We start from the raw sequence: 22,064 nt of genomic DNA, 5'->3' as shown, positions 1-22,064 counted from the left end.
AAAATTTAGCTGTTGCTATTACACATACATATATATGTAAGTACTATTCAAGCATGAAAGATCCAATACATTATTTATAATAAAAAAATGTATTGTTTTATAAACAATATGTTTTGTGTGTGACACTTTCTTCTGGCTACAGTATGTATATTACAAAAAGACTTACTGAGGGTTGTCACAGCTCCTTGTTCTATATCTCACACCCGTTCCACATGTCCGAGAACATGAGCCGAACTTAGTCCATTGCCCCCAATTTCCATCTTGCCGGAGAATGTCAGCAGTTAGCCAAATGCAGTGACCTTTAAAGCAATGCTTGTAACAAAAAAAAAATAATAATAATACAATTATTTATATAACCAAATATAACTTTTCCTTACAATGCTAATGGTAAAGCATGTTTGTTAAAAATACGTATAGGCATATGTTTTTATAGCCTGTCAATGCAAATTACTTTGCCCTCTCTATATGACTACTAATCAATGCAAAGCATTGCAACTGATAAACATTAAGGGGTCTGTTCATCATCACTTAATTTCTACAAACGCAGGTGAAAATAAAAATGTTCACCTGCAATTGTAGAAATTAAGCTATTGAGTCATTCATCAAGAGGGTAAAGCAGGAGACATCACAGATATCACATGCTATCCTTTCTCTCTAGGAATATTTTCAGAGCTTGATTGAGGGAGCATTAACCATCTTCAGATGGCGAGTGCTCCAGTTACCCGCTCCTTCCCTATGGGAAGGAATCCCGGGTCATGTAAAGGGACGCTTTAGGATCCCTCAGCCCCTGTCCAGCTCCTTCCGTCGGAGCACATGTGCGCATGCGTGACCTGTAGGTCAGGAATGCACACTTGTCTCACTGCTCCAAAGGGAGCAGTGAAGCCGCTCACAGAGACAGCTGAGTTTCGGATCAGCTATCTCCACGCTTCAGCAATAATGAATTGCTCCGGCGCTCGCAGCGATAATTAATAAAATGAATAGACCCCCCTAAGCCACCACTGTAAACATTTGTGAAAAATGTTGAATTAAACATATATACAATTAAGCTGGCCATACACCTACACGACCAGCATAAGATCAGATTCATATACGATTTCCCTACGATTCCCCGGAGTTCCCTGATAGTCCCGGCAGCATGTTTTTTGTTTTTCTTAGCACAGGATCTGTCGTAAGATCGATCCTGTGTCTCACAGGCTCATAAGGGAAACAGTCATTGAAATTAATTGAATTGCTGCACGATGGATCGCATGAACAAAATAAACGGCACGATCTGCACACGATACGATGGATAAGATGTGCTGATACGATCCGATTATAGGAGCTGCGGGAGCGCGCATCGAATCTTATCTTACTAAAATAATACACGATTTTCACAAGATCCATCTTATGACTCATCGAATATCGGGCAATCGGCCTGAAATCGTGCAGGTGTATGGGCAGCATTATTGTCGTGTCATACTCATACGGTACTTCTTTCACTTGAACAAACAAATAAAATACAAAAGCCTGATTCTGAGTCACAGGCAAGTCCAAATGCTGCCGCGGTGCACAGTTTTTAGCAAACTGCTGATGTGCCATATGAAACTATGTGCAAATCTCAGTCGTACGCATCTCAGTTACTTCTCATTGACAGCAGAATGGAACTTACCAGTTGGAAACTCAGCGGCAATGGGACGTTTGCACCTTAGAGAAGTGTCCTGTGGACATTAGGGCATGAGAGTTGCAACCTATTTTGAGTTGTGTGCATGGATAGTGCAATACGTTTTTCGGTCGCATTGTATGGGGAAAGTGTAATAGCATTTACTAGTGATGACAGCTGCTCTAGCTGCCGTAGGCCTGGGAGCATTACAATCGCATACAGTAGATGACTCACAAAAATTAGAGTTATGGTAAGAACTTACATTTGTTAACTTTCTTCGTAGTCCATAGGGTCCACAGGGAGACCTTGGGGTGTAGGTGATGCGAACCAATCCGAGCAACACGCAGTTAAAGCTTTCAGCTCCCAGGATGCATTGGGTCCACTCTCCCTATACTCCGCCCCCGAGCCAGAGGCACCTCAATTGCTAAAAAGCCAAAGGGCGGAGCAGGAAAAGAGTGAAGGAAGAATGGCACACTCAAGAATCACACTCACAGACGGGAAACCGGTGACCAGTACGATAGCCCATATGAAGGGGGGGTGCCCTGTGGACCCTATGAAAGAGAGTTAACAAAGGTAAGATCTTAACTTAACTCTCATTTTCTTCTTCAGGGTCCATAGGCTCCACAGGCAGACCTTGGGGATGTCCCAAAGCTGTCCTTTTAAGGGTGGGGACGCTCCTGTGCTGAGAGGAAAATCCGGCGCCCAAAGGAAGCATCCTGAGAGGCAAAGGTATCAAATGCATAGAACCTAAGAAAGGTCTGGACAGAAGACCACGTGGCCGCCTTAAAAAGCTGAGCAGCCGAGGCGCCATGGCGAGCTGCCCACGAGGGACCCAAAGACCGAGCAGAATGAGCCTTAACAGAAGACGGAACAGACAGGCCTGTCTGCGCGTAAGCCTCTGAGATAGTCATACGAAGCCATCTAGCCAATGTTTGTTTATTGGCTGGCCATCCCTTCTTGAGAAATCCATAGAGTACAAACAAGGAGTCTGATTTCCGAAGAGAACTGGTACGGTCCACGTAAATCCTGAGGGCGCGGACCACATCCAATGAGGCCCTACCTGCCGAGAGGTCTGTTGAAAGAAAGGCCGTTACTACAATTTCCTGATTAATATGGAAACTAAAAACAACCTTAGGAAGGAACTCAGGGCCTGATTCAGACCCGCTCGCTTGATGCGTACACTTGCGCCCAGCGCATGCAAATTCAGCTAAGTGACAGCAGGCAAGGCATAAGCACACCCACTATGTCTTGGCGTGCGATCACTTTGTGTATGCAGACGCCCACCAGCCTCATAGGCAAATGCAGGGGGGTTTCCATCTGCCTGGAAACCCCCCTCCCCAGCCCACACCATGACCACAATAGAAATAGTAATACAATAGAATTTTTTTAGTGCTGCTTGTTCTTATCAGTATCACAAATGAAATAATTAGCACCACCCACTGATCTTTTAACATGTATCAGCCAGTAATAAATAACCTGTGCACCAACTAGGAGATCTTGAAAACTTTCACTGTTAGGGATGCACTGCTATAGAGCCCAATATGTACATATATGTCCAGGGCAGTGCTAGGTTCTTCTGCTGGTCCCCTAGACTCCCGGACTTGCTCTAATACTCTGGAATGGTGCACACATCTAAAATAAAAACATTCAGCTCAGGCAGGATGGCCCTACTGCCGCATATAATGGCTCACTGTGATTGCTGGTCCTGTATATGCTGGAATTATGACACACAATACACTATGTTTGACGCATATTAAAGCTGGATAAGTGCTAATTATGCCCTCTTCATGGACTGGCCACACGCGATCTAAAATCAAGCATCAACCCCCCTCTAGAAATCCTGCGTTTGCCGCTGAGCCTATCTTAAGATGCCCACTTGCGCATGTCATCTCCATGAAGTGTATGCAACTATCGGTACATTGGTTACCATCGGATGCGATCGCAGCGCTTGAGGTTGACTATATCCTGCCGCAAGCACTGTGATCGCTTCAGTGTGAAATACAACCAGGTGACGTGTACAATGACGCTGCCTGTTAATTATGCACGCCTCTGAAACGGCGTTGAGACGCTCAGGCATGCCTGCGTTCGCATTTCCACTCCCCCGTTTCTAGCAGCCAGCCCCTGTCACCACCCACAAACAGCTTCTCCTGTCACTCACTCTGCTGGGCAGTCTATGCACAACAAGCGATCGCTTCCCTATCTCTCGCACTGGTTCACGCACACGCACTGCGATGCATACGCAGATTGAGACAATCGGCCAGCTATGAGCGAACGCATCTTAGCGAACGGGTCTGAATCAGGTCCTCAAGGCGAGTACAACTGCCCTGTCCTGGTGAAATATCAGGAAAGGAGGACAACAGGAGAGCACTCCCAATTCTGAAACCCTCCTGGCAGATGCAATAGCCAGAAGAAAAATAGTCTTAGCTGTCAACTACTTAAGATCCACTGAAACTAGTGGTTCAAATGGAGGACCCTGGAGAGCCCAAAGAACTACTACAAATTCCAAGGAGCCACTGGGGGGATAAAGGGAGGTTGAATCCGGAGGACATCCTGGAGGAAGGTGTGGATATTCGAAAGCGGAGCAATTCTACGTTGAAACCACACTGACAGTGCAAGACATGCACTCTCAACGAGGCCAGGCGCAGGCCAAGGTCCAAGCCAGCTTGAAGGAATGCTAGGATTCTGGAAATTTGAAACACCTGAGGGTCGTAACCTTTTGTACGACACCACTGGAAATATGTATTCCACACTCTGTGGTAGATCCTGGCAGAGGCAGGCTTACGCACTCTAAGCATCGTGTTGATGACTGAACTAGAAAAACCTTTGGATCTTAAGAGGGATGTCTCAAGAGTCATGCCATCAAAGACAGATGATCCAGGTCCGGGTAAAGGCAAGGACCCTGAGACAATAGGTCCGGAAGTTGAGGCAACAGGAACAGAGTGTCGATGGAGAGACTCTGAAGATCTGAGTACCAATTACGTCTGGGCCAAGCTGGAGCCACCCTCAGGAACGTGCCTTCGTCCTGCTTGAACTTCCGTAGAACCCGAGGAAGCATGGAGACTGGAGGAAACAGGTACGCAAACTGGAAGGACCATTTTACTGACAGAGCATCCACCAGGCTTGCTTCAGCATCTCTTGTTCTGGACACATCCCGTCAGGCTGCGGGTTTGTCCTCCAGTTTGGAAGCCGGGCATTTTGTGCTCCGGGCCTGTTTCTTATGCTTGGCAGTCTTTTTGGCAGCTGACTGCCTAGGAAAGGACTGCCCTTTGAATTTCCCTTGGGGACGAAAGGACCTAAAGAAGGAGCTTCGAGACTTTGCAGGAGCAGATGCTGAGGGAAGAAATGCAGATTTGGATTTGGCCAACGCATCAACAATCTTGGTCAGGTCTGGTCCAAACAAAATTTCCCCATTATAGGGTAAGGCCTCCAGGCCTTTCTTAGAATCTGCATCCGTGCTCCAATAGCGTAGCCACAGGGAACGGCAAGCAGACACGGCCGCGGCCGAGACCCTAGATGTCAGAAGACTAGCATCCAGGTCGGCCTCACCGATATATGCAGCTGCTTTAGGTATGGATATTTGTTCTGCACACTGAGTTCGTGGTCTTTTTGGCCAGCTGCTAGTGAACCTCAAGGTGTCCCCAAACCTTAAAATAGCATAGACTAAGAATAAATTGGTACAGCGCTTGGCCTGGCAATCAGGTGTCACAATTATGTTCATTGATATATGTATAACAGTGTGTATTACATAAACATAATAGTGATGTGAAAGAATAATGAAAGCAAGGCTAATTGGTAATAATAATAATAATAATAATAATAATATTTATAATGATATTTTACTTCGAATTTAGGCATAAAATTGATTAAATACTAAAGTGAAAAAAGAATAAAAATAGCAATATTGAAGTATTCAATGGTTATAATCGCTGCCCAACTGGTTATTCAGGTGTACGTTCCCGGTAATGCAGCCAAAATTCTTAGTGTAGTAAATAGTTAAATGTCTAGAAAAGTAACAAAGTGCGGCGTCCCGCTACTCTGTCTGTTGTACTGAAAGTCAAATGAGGTTCGTGCACATAACGGTGTGGGTATGGTTTCTTCTGTGTGGTATTGTTTGCAGAGTATGGAAGGTGGTGGGTATACGGTACTCCAGATCGTGCCGCACTACCTGCAGGTCAGGGCTCCGATGGCGCATCCGTACGGGGTGCCTCTGGCTCGGGGGCGGTGTATAGGGGTATAGGGAGAGTGGACCCAATGCATCCTGGGAGCTGAAAGCTTTAACTACAATCACTCCAGCATGTGTTTGATCTCCAGCACTGAAGCCTAGTCAACCCATGTCACAATACCCAACACAGCGCAGTGCACCTACAGGACAACTAGTTTTCTTCTGCTGCACTGATATTATTAACAGCAGAGGTTCTTTTTGGCACTCTAGTGGCTGGCTCCTGCTGCCCTTGCCTTTACAGCTCTCCTGACCATTATTATTATGTGTTATGTGCCCTTATGGGGAGTAAGGAGTCGAAGAAAATGTAAAGAGAAGCATATGTGAGAGCTTACATTCTACCATCTACTTGCTATGCCACCATTTAATGGTTGCTCACTAAACCGTGCCATAATCACTACAATCAACACAGCACTAAGCCTGTCTACATTTAGCAGCCTATGTGTATGTTTCCTAGGATTCTCATCACATGCAGCCAGTTAATGACATTTTTATTGGGTTTCCCAAAGTCTGATGTCTTTTCTCTGCTTATTTGTAACTATAATTCCAACTAATAATCTCAGGCACTTTGACCACACCTACCAACCATCCTGATTTTAATGGGACACTGCTGCTTTTTGGGCACTGTTTCAGTGTCCCGCAGTGGGGATATTTTGGGAGGGTACTCTCAAGAGCAGCAGTTCTACTGTGTGTGGCCCGGCAACTCGGTAAGCACATGGCATACCCCCAGCATATTGTGTCATGGTGTAATACACAGCCACGCCTCCAACATAACACACAATAGTGGGGTAACACGCGACCACACTACCTTTTCTGAGTCCCTGTTTCCCCCTCCCAAATGGGAGTTATGGGCTTTTTGCTTTTAGCCCTCTCCAACTCATTAGATTGGGGCCTACGCGGAACTCCTCTATGGCCCGTCCACACACCATATTTACAAATTACTTACATAAAGGCACATTGTGAATGGTAGCACGAAAACTTGTAAATATCTCATGGGTGGGAAGACTGTCACCTGCTTTTCTTCCAAGATTACTCTATGGAAGTCACCATAGCCAGTAAGGCAAAGTCTCCTGTCTATTCACAGTTGACCCGGGCTGGATAAACATTTGTTTTACTCCTCCCGGGTCGTCAACGCCTGTTTGATAGAAAGTTCAGTTTTATAAGCTTTCACTTCGGCCTCTGATACAAAGGCTTATCTAACAGTAGCAGAATCTGGGTGTGCAGTATCCTTTACACCTTAAATGGACTACTTGGTATTATGTCTTTGCTATTGTGATTGAGACTACTTGCCATTTGTTTACTATTGCTTTTATATTTCTTAATATCTGGGGGTTAAATTCAGATAGTGATAGCCACCCTCATTATAAAATTTGTTTGTATTACTATTTATGTGCATCTCTGCATAACAGCCTGCTATCTGACTCTGGCATGAACCCTCCCCCACTCTCTTACTTCTTTCCCATACCTATTAACAGCATAAACATTTAGCAGCATTATATTACTTTCATATGTATTCTTCTCTGTTAAACTGTCCGGTGTAACTTGCTCAATGTTTAGCCATGTACTTTGGGCTCCCATCTGACATTTTCACAGGCCATTGTAAAATCTACTGTTTTTTTTTTTTTAACACTTTTACTATAATGTAATGTAACTGTTGCGTCATTAATAAAACGTTTTTAAAAAATGCAAAATACACAGAAGTAAATTGCCTGTAATTAGAGCTGATCTCCCAAATTTTGACCATGCATCCCAGGTCACAATAATGTGAAATCCTTAATTGTAACATAGCATCTGAGCGTTGTGGCCATATCACAGTGGGAAGCTCACATCATGGTGTGGTGACTGGTAATTCCACATCAGTCGGCGTTTCCGGACATTCCTTCCCCATTACAAAAATAAAAAATATCCATTAAATGCTCCATGGCAAGTACATTAAACAGCGGGGGACATAATCTCACAACTGTATATGATAATCAGGATGGCAATGCAGTCTCCTCCAAACAAAGATATCCTACCTAAATATGGATGGTTGTGAAGTATGTTGCATTCTTGTATTATAAAATCAATCAATATTATTTACCTTTCCTTGTGCACACATTGTTCCATCCAATGGAGGACCTTTCTTTGTTTTACAGAAATACGGATTGTCAGGATGGCTACACCATAGTTGTTTGCAGGGGTCAAAAGTTCGAAACTATGAATATATTAGAAATATATTAGAAATCATATTCCAATTAAACCAAGAATATGTTATTGCTTTGTATTTCAAATAGTTGGAGCAGGTTTGCAGAAAACATTAAAATACTAAGGGCCAAATGTAATAGGGTGACAGTTTAGAAAATGTTTTCTCTCACTTTTTAAACAATGTAATAGAGTCCGAGAACAAAGCAACAGAGCAAACTTGCATATTTTCCAGACTCAAAAAACTCTCACAATTTAAAATTTCATTCAGATGTTTTCACATTTTGAAGATAAAACTCGACCAATGTGAGAGATTACTACTAAACTCTCACATTTTCTAAACTCTCACCCTATTACATTTGGCCCAAGTACTTATGGGCTTGCTGTGCTTTATAAGGAAAATGTAAACTCGAGTAGAGAGTAGATATATTTTCAAATCTGATCCACGGGATATTATCACGTTTCTCTGGTGGAATACTATATGACTTTAGGGGTATATTTCCGAAAGTGCGGGTTTTTAGAAGTGGAGATGTTGCCCATAGCAACCAATCAGTTTCTACCTAACATTTATCTATCACCTTCTAGAAGATAATAGCTAGAATTTGATTGGTTGCTATGGGCAACATCTCCACTTCTAAAAAGCCGTACTTTAGTAAATATACCCCTAAGTGTTGTCAGTGCTGTTCTCCAAACACACCACAGCAGAATGAAATGATCATTGTAATCCCTGCTCTGTGTGGATTATAAATCCACAGTGGTAAAGCAAACGTGGAACTGGAAGATGGTTTCACCACCAGAATTTTGCACCTGTGCGAAATGGCCTGTCCACCATGAAAATCGATTTACATTACTTTGCAATTTCAGTTCTTTCTATTCAAGAATCTGGAAGGACATAATAAATTCAGAATATTTTCAGTGGGTGATGAAATGAAAGAAATAGAGATATTGTAAAAATAAGTCTCAATACTTACAGCCGTACACATCATGTACCCGATACCAAAATCAAAACGGCATTGCTCATTCATAGAATAATGAATCCCTGGCAGCTGAGGAAGAGAAGGCCAGTCATGTGCAAATGGATCATCACGCAGGCAATCATATGAACTGTAATAAAAAGTAGTTACATTCTTTGCACTTAATAATGCACAGTACAGTCATGTCATATAAAAATAACATCACTTTACATGTCAGGAGTCTTAAAACACCAGTGAAACAAGATCTTAGGCATTATACAAATTGTACATTAATAATGAATGCAAATTTCTCCTGAGGCACAATGGTGGCCAACCCTGCATCAGACACCATTTGATAGATTTACTAAAGCTTCTAAAACAGACAAGTGGTGATGTTGCCCATAGCAACCAATCAGATTCTAGCTATCATTTCTCTATTGCATTCTAGAAAATGATAAACATAATCTGATTGGTTGTTATGGGTAACATCGCCACTTGTCTGTTTTAGAAGCTTTAGTAAATACACCCCCTACGTCGCCTAAATGTCCAAAGAAGAAACCATATGGATATAACAGCTGCAAACCCTCTACCCCAATGGCCCCAGCATTGACTTCCAAATTTTTTTTTCAATAATTAACATTAGCTACAGATAATAATAATAATTAGCTACAAACAACCAATTTTAATTATTCAGTTTAAATACACTTTTTTTTTATATAGCCTTAACAAAGCTACATATACTTTTAAACTTACACAAGAAATATATTGAAAAACTATTAAACAATAACCTAGTCTTTTTAATGTGAAATCTATCATTCGTTTATTCAAAGCAAAAGACTTTGCATGCTTAAAGTGTCAATTATCAACCAATTAACAGGACTAGGCCCAAATATATAATGAACCTTTTGGACTTTATCCCTGATGAAGTCCGCTGATGATACAAAACGCCATTGATACTGATTGACTGAAAAACGTTACACATACGGTCCGACCTCTGCATTAGCTACACAGTTGGAAACACGCATGCTTTCCCCAGGTGAAGCTCATTCATTGACAGCAACATGCTGTACATCTCTGCAGGAATAGGAATGCCGATTAATATTGCCCTGCAGTAGATGGACCCGGGTCAATAAGGGCAAATGGGTAGCATATAGAATGGATGGGATAATGCATACAATAGGTTAAGCAACACTCTTCAACGCGTTTCAGCACGCTGCGGCGTCTTTTTCAATATGAGTGTCCTTTCACTCCCTGATGCAAGCTCTGTGTTTAGCAGGGCTTCCATCAATTCTATATGCTACCCATTTGCCCTTATTGACCCTGGCCCATCTTCTGCAGGGCAATAGGAATCTGCATAATATTACCACCGGACGTCCCCACATTCCGTTAAGGACCACAGGTCTAGGTTTCTGAAGATAAAGATAAGTATATGTGCCCATACATCGCCCTTACGAGTAAGCATACATGTAAGAAACCCCACACGAGACTGCTCCTTATTCTCATCTGGGTAATTCTTAAGGGAGTTGGGACCACACTAAGCCGGGAGAAGATCTTCATAGACCACCATATTCTCCTCATATTCACATCCTCGGGTGGCTACATCATACAGTGACGTTATGAGGAGAATTACCATATACCGGAGGACGTGGCACAATTCCTTTGATGGACTTATTGTTGACTTGTTGGAACAATTCAGAGCGCAAGTGAGGTTGATTTGTTTTGTTATGTGCTATTAGATATAAGGTGGTGACTTATTATTAACCTCTGCAGCACTGGAGTGTCAGCGCCATAGGGTTTGTAAATTTTTTGTTTGTATTACAGTAATTCTGCTATCTAAATGCAACCAGCATCTACAGTATGTTTCTTGATGTACAGTATATATGTATACTTTACTATTCTATTTTGTATTTGTGTCTATTCAAATATAAATATATTTTTAAAGAAATTAAATAAAAATAAAATACACTTAAAATAACACGGGGACGTGGGACAATTCCTTTGATGGACTTATTGTTGACTTGTTGGAATAATCCAGGGCGCAAGTGAGGTTGATTTGTTTTATTATGTGACAGAATTACTCTAGTTGCACTAGCGCCGTAAGCGCCCTGCACCGGCCACACCCCCCGGCCACATGTCGACAGGAAGAACAGCAGCATGGGAGCATCCCCAGGCCCAGACGCTGCAGCAATGATACTGGCTGCAGGGTGCCGTTCCAAACACCCTGCTATCCAGGTGCTAGGACCATGGGGTAGCAACGGTGCCATCCACAGAGCCTGGCGCTCTGTGTGGCGTCAACGCTCGCACACCTCTAGTTACAGCCCTGAGTTGCACATTATCTCAACTATGTGCGACCTCACATTGGCTATTTCTGGACACTGTTGGTAAATGAGATAGAAGCACTAATGATTGACTTCACAAGAAAAACAAGTCTGTCACAGGACTTACTAAAATACCATCTCCATTCAGCTACTGGACCCACAGAGCTCAACTGTCATTCTTTTTTCAATATCTTTACAGCTGCCCATTGAGCACAACTGTGATTGCTGTTGACATCTCTATTTGGCTGCTGGATCCAGTAAGCACAACTGGCAGCATCTTGCATCTCATGTCAAAGCTGCACAAGCTGCATACTGTATTTACCCCAGCCAGGGGGTCAGTAACATCACCTCCAAATCCTCAATTGCTCTATACAATGTGGATTAATTGTTCTACTGCACCCACTTATTACCTAACCAAGCTAATCCACATTCATCCATACCCCTCACATCATTCAACCATGCACCTACTCAATTTACTATCTCTTTTTCACCTCCCTTACAACACACTTACCTTCTCTCTACAGCATCCTGTTTTTCTTCCACGAATATTATTACCGCTTCACTATTTCCCTCCTTACTAGTCTGCACCCATGAACTGCATTGTTTCCTTCTCCCACCACACTCGCAGGCTTAAATAAGCAAAGACTATACTCACACCCAGAAATCATCTTTGCACATCCTCTTTCTGGCTCTGCTCCTTCTCATGTCTGCTGGTGATATCACACTCAAGCCTGTGCCACCTGCAATTCCTCTATCTGCTCATTTAACCTCAAATCTTTTCATTCATCTTTACTTTGAATCCTTCAAGCCTTAACCATGTACCACCACTACTCTACTGCCCCTTTCCTGTGCAATGTAAAACACTAGCTCTGTTTGATACAAATTCGTATCCATCCATTATCATTCGATTCCACAGCTTCCTTGCCATTACTAGCATACTAGTCTTCCATCTTTTATGGTGGACTCTCCCTGTGCCAAATTCCTAGACCCAAAAACAGACAAGGTAGTGGAGTAGGCATTCTACTTTCTCAAAGCTGCACATTTGGAGTCATTACCCCCAGAACCCTCACTGTCATTTTCTTCCTTTTAAGTCCACATTATGGGGTTGATTGTGAGATGGACGGATAACTGTGCATGGATCAGGCTTGCCGACTTTCTGGCTGCCCCTTCTGGGAGAGAGCAACCAGATCGGCATGACAGGGGGCGTGGCCAGCGTTTATCGCTTCACCGCCCCCCCCGCTGTGGTGGTTTTAAAGGTAATTGCGGGGGGGATAGGAGGGGTGGGCGGTACCCGGGAGGATTGCCTGCCTTCCCGGGAGGTCGGGAGCGGCACCCGATTTTCGGGAGCCTCCCATCTACATCGGGAGGGTAGGCAAGTATGGCATGGATGCAAACCGTATGTATGTCCGTCCTATTCTGAGTTGGACAGATCTGTCTTTCCATGAAACAGGGTGTTTTGGGGTGTGCACTGGCAGAGGCCGGCTGGGCCCCCCAGTCTGGTATACTATCAGGCATTTGGGGCCACACAAACCAGGCAGAGATTTGCTCCCCGGCTTAATCGGAGTGGACGGACAGTATTTTCTGCCTGCCTCCCGGCCGCCGCTAGCTATGACCTGTCCATTCTCCACTGTTCACTGCCAGGTGCTAGAAGTGTTGATTAGTGGTGATGCTATCGCTGATACTGTCACTGAATTGTTTGTTTGTGTATACCGGTCCATAAATAAGCGAAGAGCTGTCACAGCAGCAGGCATGGTGAGTGGCTCCTGTGCCATAGGCTACCATGGACCTACTGTGCCATAAGCATATTGTGTCATCATAGTTGCAACTTACTTGTACATAAGTAATGGACCCGCATACGGTGCACTATAACTTCATAAACTGGAGAATACAATACTATAAAGCTAAGATAGCTGTGTAAAGTTCATAATAGTGTTCTTTTAAATGAGCATTTTGCTAGAATTTTTGTTGCATATAAGAAGCAAAAGTTGGTGACCTCTCTCCTCACCCAATGACACTGGGCCCGATTGAGAGATGTACACTATTCCGATATTTCCGCAAATGAGTGATTAATCGGTTGCATTGCGCACGTGCCAAGGTACCTCTGCTATGTCACTAACAGTGAGGTCTCTTTCACAAAGTGATTAACAATCAGGGACCGTTTAAGGAATGCAACGGGGAATGGCAGCAAAAAAAAAAAGTTTTTGGGGATTGTCATAGCCTGCACCTGCAATCCTGTACGCTAAGTGGTTCCAATGGCTCATTCCAGGTTACCATTCTGCTTGACCATAGGGCTACTCAGATTGCCAATTTTACTGAATGATCTGCAACGGCCACAGCATTAGCTTATTTTCGCATAACAGCTGCATGCAGGATTGCTGCTGCGATTGCATTAGCATACATGTCATATATATCATGCCCATTGTTAGCAGCAGTAGGTCTCTGGGCCTGATTCAGAGCCGCTCGTAAGCGGCCGCTCGTTCGTTCAGAAAAAGGGGGTGGCTATTCAAATGAACCGTTTGCTCCTTGCGGTCTGTTGCCGCCTCCATGTCTGAACGAGCAAACAAAACATGCGCTCGTTTATTTGTTAAAAACGCCCCCTGGCCGCTCGCATCATACGTCATGTCCGCTATTTATTAGATTAATCGAGTACATTGGACAGCGTATGAACTGCTCGCTATTCTTGTGGTTGCTTTTTCCTACCACTATATTGCGAGCAATTCTGACTATAAAACAACCAAGTGACGTGGTCAATGACGCTGCTGTATTAATTATGCACACCCATAAAACGCCCGCTTTGACCTTTAAGCACGCCTGCGTTCTGATCTCCACTCCCCGTTTTCAAGCACCTTCCCCTGTTACCACCCACATACGCCTCCTCCTGTCACTCAAAATAGCAGGCATTCGCTATATAGCGAACAAACGATTTTCGGCCACACTGACTGGTTCGCGCATGCGTATTAAAAACCGTACGCATGCGCAGATGTGCAAACATCGTTCCGAAAGAACGAGCGGCCGCTTACGAGCGGCTCTGAATCAGGCCCTCTGTGTACTATAAGGGTGAAGCAGCATAACACAATGCCAGTTAGTTTATTACATTTTTGGGAGTTACCAGGTTTTTATTTATTATTTCTGATTTTTTTGTGTGAAAAAAAAAAGCATCAATATCAGATAAAAAATCATATATAAGCCCTGTCATCACCTCCCGAATATCGGGTGCCGCTCCCGACCCCCGGAAAGGCAGGCAGGCCTCCCGGCTGCCACCTACCCCCCAGGACTACTAGTAAAAAACCCCGCAGCGGGGGGAGCCCGATGACGCGATTCGTGCTGAATCGCGTCATCGTGGCTCCGCCCCCTGCTTCACAATGCCTTTTTTTCGGCATTGTGAAGAGGGAGCGGGGCCACGATGACGCGATCGTGCTGTCACGTCCCTGGCCCCCAAAACGGCATCATAGCCCGGCCCCGCGCCCCGCAGAATGCAGGCATTCAGCTAGCTGAATGTCGGGAAGTATGGTCTGGTGGCCCCAACATTCACAGACCTTTAAGCTGCTGTGACAAACCCCAAACCTCCACATTCCAAGTAACCCCACCACCAACAACACTGAGACACCACTGAGACTGAACATAGATCTAGAACCTCCAGCAAATAGACACACAACTCCTTACCACAGAAAGACAAAACTCACACCCCAAACATCACCCCATAGAGTCCAGAATCACCCAGGAATACACCACCAGATAACACCCACTCCTATCCCTTTAACAGATTTCACAATAGTAACCAAACCTAGCATAGTAATCAAACCAAGTTACAATGTTAACCAAAAAAAGCACTCAGCAATAAACAGCTGTACCAACTATGGCACTCAGCAAAAAATAAGCTCTGCAGTCTGTGACACACAAGAGGGGATGGGGAGAGACACAGATTGATGGAGGGAAAGAGGAGAGAGAAATGCACAGAGCTTTGCATGGCACAGGCAGAGGCACTCACAGGGTTAGGCTGCTCCTGTGCATCGTGATAAGACAGGCAGGTGGCACCAGGTACATACACAACAGGGACTGTTACAAAGGCCTGAGTACAGGAAAACCAGGGCTGGGTACAGGAGAAGAGGCTGTCAAACAGGTGGGTACAGGAGAATTGGCTGTCACAGAGGGCTGGGTACAGGAGAATCGGCAGTCACACAGAACTGGGGTAAAGGAAAAAGAGGCTGTCACACAGGGCTGGGTACAGGAGAAGAGGCAGTCAAACAGGACTGGGTAGAGGAGAAGAGGCTGTCACACATGGCTGGGTACAGGAGAAAGTGACTGTCACACAGAACTGGGGTACAGGAAATAGGGGCTGTCACACAGGGCTGGGTACAGGAGAAGAGGCTGTCACACAGGACTGGGTACAGGAGAAGAGGCTGTCACACATGGCTGGGTACAGGAGAAAGGGGCTGTGACACAGGTGGATACAGGAGAATCGGCTGTCGCACAGGTGGGTACAGGAGAAGAGGCTGTCACACAGGACTGGGTACAGGAGAAGGGGCTGTCACACAGGTGGGTACAGGAGAAGAGGCTGTCACACAGGACTGGGTACAGGAGAAGGGGCTGTCACATATGACTGATACATGAGAAAGTGACTGTCACACAGGGCTGGGCAGGGCCGGATTAAGGTATTTGGGGGCCCCGGGGCAACAAACTTGTGGGGGCCCCTCTCAATAACATTATTAAAGTGATATATTGGCAATGTTATAAAAGAATATATAGAGAGAGAGAGAGAGAAAGTGGATGGAGATAAGGTACCCACCAATTAGCTCCTGTCACTTTACAGGTTGTGTTTGAAAAATGACAGTTAGGAGCTGACTAGTTGGTTCTTTATCTCCGTCCACTTTCTCTCTCTCCAAGGCTTAGTACAACTACCCCATAATTTGATTGTACAGAATTTTGTACTGTGAAGGTCAGAAAGGTTTTTACTAATTACAGCCTTTAATAAATACCCTAAGGATGAACAAGACTTCTCATAATCACAACTACTGAGGCTTATAAATTTAGATGGCTGCAATAAGTCATAGTTTTCCAAAGACAGTCCAGTGCTCTTGTCTCTGGATTCTTTAATAAGGCATAGGTATTTTTCTCAGAACTGAAGGGTTTATTCGCATGTTCCTGATCTTGGAAACGCATAGTCAGTCTGTGAGACAGGTGAAGGACCCTTAAGTCAGTATGAATTGTGAATTCTGGCCCTGATCCAGAGCCGGACGCTCTGACAGAGCACTCGCTCTGAATCAGGGCGTCTTTTTTTCTTTCATGGAGCGGCCTCCTGGGCGCTCGCATTGCTGTGGGTTGCCACCCACAACTAATGCGAGCGGCCAGGATGAGGCGACCATCGGGCTTGCGACGAGACCCTTGTGGTAGGGTCTCGTGGCCGCAAGCCCCAGAGAGCTTTCGGCTCAAACAGAGCCGAAAGCTCTCCCACTGACATCACTTGTGATGTCAGTGGGGCCGCCCCCAAATGGTAGGCGTTCTCATGGGCAGCCACCCCCCCGACCCGCCCACCAAAGGGGGCATGCTGTCACTCAACATCAACAGCAAGCCCCCTTTGGTGCGAGACCCGGAGCGACGGATTGCCCGTCGCTATCCGGGTCTCGCGCATGCGCATGACGGAGCCGGCTCCGTCGTGCGCATGCGCTCTGGGCCAACATCGACCCGCTTGCGAGCGGGTCTGAATCACGCCCTCTGTCCCTTATTATTTACTGTTTCGTGCTGAATAGGTGCATTCATTTCCTAGCTATCATTCAGAAAGTAGGTAATTTAACTGGTCATACAATAATACCTGGATTCCATCTGCTGCAGTTGACTTATAAACGGAGACACCAAGGAGACATTTATACCATATACAACAAGGGAACACAAGACAAGGGTAAGGCTAGGTACACATTAGACGACTTGCAAACTATACGATTTCCCCTGAACTCCCGGGAGACAATCTAGTGCATACACACTGTGCAATCTAACAAACGACCAAACGTTATATCGTGCGTCGTTTGGTGGTTGGATCGTTAACTATATAATGTAACCATATCGCCTGGTCGTCTGGTAGTGTGTACACACCGCACGATCTGAGGGGAATCGTTAACGATATTGACAGATCTACCTGCATGTACAAAAGATCTGAAGATGCAGCGAACGACGTAGCAGTGGATAGTGCATACACACTGGACGATTTGTCGTTCCGACGCGTAGGAATCGGCCAAACCATTCAAATTATCGTCTAGAGTGTAGGGGCCTTAAGACTTTCTTTTTTTGGCAGCCCGCCATAAAGTAAATGAGTGGGTCTTTTTGGGTCACTCCTAAGTTTACAATAAATAAAAATACAATTTCTAGATAATATTAGAAATTATGTAGATTGCTGTAGTGCACCACAGTGTTTTGGAAAGTTTTTCATCTGGCCTTTCCTGGTTTTGTAAGCTGGTAGTGGATTTGTATTTTTATCCTACTCAATCGTCTTAGTACCTGATTCAGCAGTGCACGTTAGTGTACTGCTGAACGCAGATTCCCGATGTTTGGGAATCTGCGCAGGCGCAGGACCCATTCTATGAGTGTGCAGAATGGGTCCTGCCAACTCGCTCACAGACTGGCAGTGATTGACAGTCTGCTGCCGTTTGTATGCGGCGATGCCCTCCATTTTACGAAACACAGGCATGTCGCCGCCATTGCAGAGGAGGGAAGAAGCCAGGATCTCAGTCGACTGACGGAGATTTCCTGCCCTCGTCCTCTAAACTGCGGCGGCCTGCTGCGGGACCCCATGGGTCACGGCAGCCGGCCGATGGTACAGGGATTATCTGCTGCTGCGTTGGACGCAGCTTGGATCAGTAATTTACAGGAGGGATGATGCCTCCTGTGCATTACCATATCTGCAAGGATTGCAATTGCAAAGCTGACTGCATGCACCTTTGCAATTACGATCCTTGCAGAATCATGCCCTTAGTTCAGAATGCAATATTAAAATGATAAACTCATAGTTTAATAAAGGTCTGGATGTACAAGAGGTAGTGGGTTAAGCGGTCTACTCATGCGAGCACGGTGACTTGTCCAGTCAAGCTGGCTACTGCATACTTACGTCTGAGGGGGGGGGGGGGGGGTTCAATGGTTGTTGCATGCAGATGCCAGGCTACCATAAATTTATATGGAGTGGTGTATATGGAGTGGTGTTTACCTGTTCCCTGCAGATTTCTGGTCTTAGTAGTGCAGATAATTGGCACACACTAATTTTTAATCGATGCAGTGGTTTGTGCTGCACAGACTAGGTGTTGAGTCTTATCCACTTAATATCCTAGGGAGCTGGAAGTCATTGGATCCTAAACTGTACATTTGTAGTGTCCGGTTCCAATTGAACCTAATTTTCCCTCCTAAAGTGAATCTGTTTTCCTGCTGGTCCCTTGGAGATTTTTTTTACCTACATCTGCGTCACTTTTTTCCTGCTAGGTACCATTTATTTCCAGTTCTATTACATGCCTTTCACTTGTTTTTTTTATGTTATGTTATGTTTTTATTTTTTTTGTTATTTTTGGGTATCTTTCACCTTACTGATACCTTTAGGAGGCACCAGCATGTCTGGTTTGTGGGCACTTGTACATATTATGGAGAAATCATTGCTATTCAGCAGCCACCAGTGACGTGGGAGGTGATTGTGGGGCACTTCCCCTTGTGGGCACTTGTACATATTATGGAGAAATCATTGCTATTCAGCAGCCACCAGTGACGTGGGAGGTGATTGTGGGGCACTTCCCCTTGTGGGCACTTGTACATATTATGGGGAAAGCATTGCTATTCAGCAGCCACCAGTGATGTGGAAGGTGATTGTCGGGCACTTTCCCTTGTGGGCACTTGTACATGTTATGGGGAAAGCATTGCTATTCAGCAGCAACCAGTGATGTGGGAGGTGATTGTGGGGCACTTCCCCTTGTGGGCACTTGTACATATTATGGGGAAAGCATTGCTATTCAGCAGCCACCAGTGATGTGGGAGGTGATTGTGGGGCACTTCCCCTTGTGGGCACTTGTACATATTATGGGGAAAGCATTGCTATTCAGCAGCCACCAGTGACATGGAAGGTGGTTGTGGGGCACTTCCCCTTGTGGGCACTTGTACATATTATGGGGAAAGCATAGCTATTCAGCAGCCACCAGTGACATGGGAGGTGGTTGTGGGGCACTTTCCCTTGTGGGCACTTGTACATATTATGGGGAAAGCATTGCTATTCAGCAGCCACCAGTGACGTGGGAGGTGATTGTGGGGCACTTCCCCTTGTGAGCACTTGTACATATTATGGAGAAAGCATTGCTATTCAGCAGCCACCAGTGACGTGGGAGGTGATTGTGGGGCACTTCCCCTTGTGGGCACTTGTACATATTATGGGGAAAGCATTGCTATTCAGCAGCCACCAGTGACGTGGGAGGTGATTGTGGGGCACTTCTCCTTGTGGGCACTTGTACATATTATGGGGAAAGCATTGCTATTCAGCAGCCACCAGTGACATGGGAGGTGGTTGTGGGGCACCTCCCCTTGTGAGCACTTGTACATATGTAAAATGGTGGGAAACTGGCTATGTAACATGGCAGCACAGATTGTGTATGGGCAGCACAGACAGTGTAATGGTTAACATTACTGCCTCACAGCACTGAGGTAGTTGGTTCGATGCCCACTACGGCCCTAACTGTGTGGAGTTTGTATATTCTCCCTGTGCTTGCATGGGTTTCCTCCGGGTATTCCGGTTTTCTCCCACACTCCAAAAATATACTGGTAGGTTAATTGGCTCCTAACAAAAATTACTCGTAGTGTGTATGTGTGTGCGCATGTGGTAGGGAATATAGGGGGTCATTCAGACCCACTCGCGAGCGGCAGTACGCTCGCAAGTGGGTCGATGTTCCCCACTGCACATGCGCACGACGGAGGGAGCTCCGTCGTGCGCATGCGCGAGACCCGACGAGCGAAGGACTTTCCTTCGCTCGGAGTGTCTCATCAAAGGGGGCGTGATGTCGATGGTGACTGACAGAACGCCCCCTTTGGTGGGCGTGCCTGCCAGACGGAGGCGTTTACCGTCTGAAGCCGGCCCCACTAACATCACTAGTGATGTCAGTGGGAGTGATTTTGGCTCTGATAGAGCCAATATCACTCCTGGCCTTGCGGTTGAGAAACCCAACCGCAGGCTTTTGCTCGCAGTTTCGATGGTCGCGATGGTCAAGACCATCATTTTGCACGCTCGTATATGCTGTGGGTGGTGACCCACAGCTATACGAGCGTCCAGGAGGACGCTCCATATTAATGGAGGTGGGCCCTGATTCAGAGCGAGCGCTCTGGTCAGAGCGTCCGGCTCTGAATCAGGGCCATAGATTGTAAGCTCCACTGGGGCAGGGACTGATGTGAATGGCCGAATATTCTCTGTAAAGCGCTGCGGAATATGTGTGTCCTATATAAATAATAGGTAATAAATAAATAAATTAAATAAATTAAATAATATAAAAAGTGTCATTTCCAGTCCACCTCTTTTGTATTGTTTTTAGAAAGTATTGTAATTTGTGTCCTGATTGGGTGTGGCTGCAGCAGGAGGAATAAAGCTCTGAAGGAAGATTGATATGAGGATGGTACAGCAAAGAGTGATCCAGGGTAGCAAAAGAATTTTACTCTGACTACAATGAGCAGCAATTAAATTTGGTGTTGACTGTAAAATTTGCAGACATCGCTGTCGCTTGTGCCTGGTACATATTATGGTACATATATCGCTGTTGCTTGTGCCTCCTGTGCCTGGTTTATTAATTATTCTAATAGGTAACCAGCTAATTCTTTACTGAATTCATATACTATTGTTTCTAATTTGTAATAATAGTTGTAATAATAGTTAATTTGTAATAATAGTTAATTTGTTATAAGGATTCTCTCCAGTCTATTCAGAGCCGTAACTAGACTTTTTGGTGCCCTGTGCCAGAAAGAGCATTGGCGCCCCCTCATTTTTCAAAGGGACATAATGCACCCAAAAAAGGGCCATGGCTTCATGGGGAAGGGCCAGGGAAGAGATAGGATAGGCCAGGTGATGCTGGGGATGAAATAAGAGGAAGCTACAAGCTAGAATGATAATAAACAGAAATCTGACAGGCCCAAACAGTGCCCCCTGACCTGTGGTGCCCTGTGCGAAGACACCGGCCGCACTACCCTAGCTACGGTCCTGAGTCTATTGACTGTAGTGAAGGCATGATTTATTTCTAACCCTAGATGTTTGGTGTTTGTTGCCTGTTTACTTAAGCCATTTTATTGCTAGCTTTCTGTTGGATGGCCAATGGGGTTTTTTCATTAATTAGTGTCCACACTTGCCTGCATCTCTGTATAGGTATCATTATCTAGGCTGGAGAGTGCAGTTTTTTTAAGTGCTAAATTGTAGCGTTATACCTGTGTTAAACCGAAGATAAACAGAAGGAGAATACTCTATCACCAAACCACTCAATATTAGGACAAACTTGCAACAAAAAATTGTAATTACAAACTCGCCACAACAAACCTCTGCTGTCTACATATCTAGGACTGTTACTACTTGACTCCCTGAGCGGTCACGGCAAGAACTCAAGACTTCTATTGCTATTTATAATGCTGGCCTTCTGATTTTCACATACATCTCAATGCATACCATACTTGTGCCCATGTAAGTTTGCCTCTTTCTACTTGGAAATACGGGCCCTGATTCAGAGCCGGACGCTCTGACCAGAGCGCTCGCTCTGAATCAGGGC

General features: G+C 45.1%; 1 protein-coding gene across 1 annotated transcript in view; it reads right to left on the bottom strand.

The window, feature by feature from the left end:
- The window catches only part of LOC148539621 (A disintegrin and metalloproteinase with thrombospondin motifs 2-like), a 975,120-nt gene that overhangs the window by 420,372 nt on the left and 532,684 nt on the right, over positions 1-22,064 (bottom strand). The window contains exons 9-11 of the mRNA XM_088451253.1: positions 9,011-9,143; positions 7,939-8,052; positions 167-312 (exon numbers count right to left, since the gene is read on the bottom strand). Of these exons, the coding sequence (XP_088307379.1) occupies positions 167-312; positions 7,939-8,052; positions 9,011-9,143 (393 nt within the window). The remainder of the gene's footprint in view (positions 1-166; positions 313-7,938; positions 8,053-9,010; positions 9,144-22,064) is intronic.

This window comes from Taudactylus pleione, unplaced genomic scaffold (assembly GCF_031769625.1).
Source record: "Taudactylus pleione unplaced genomic scaffold, aTauple2 ptg000025l, whole genome shotgun sequence".
Classification (NCBI taxonomy): Eukaryota; Metazoa; Chordata; class Amphibia; order Anura; family Myobatrachidae; genus Taudactylus; species Taudactylus pleione.
This window is presented reverse-complemented; position numbering and strand designations above follow the sequence as displayed.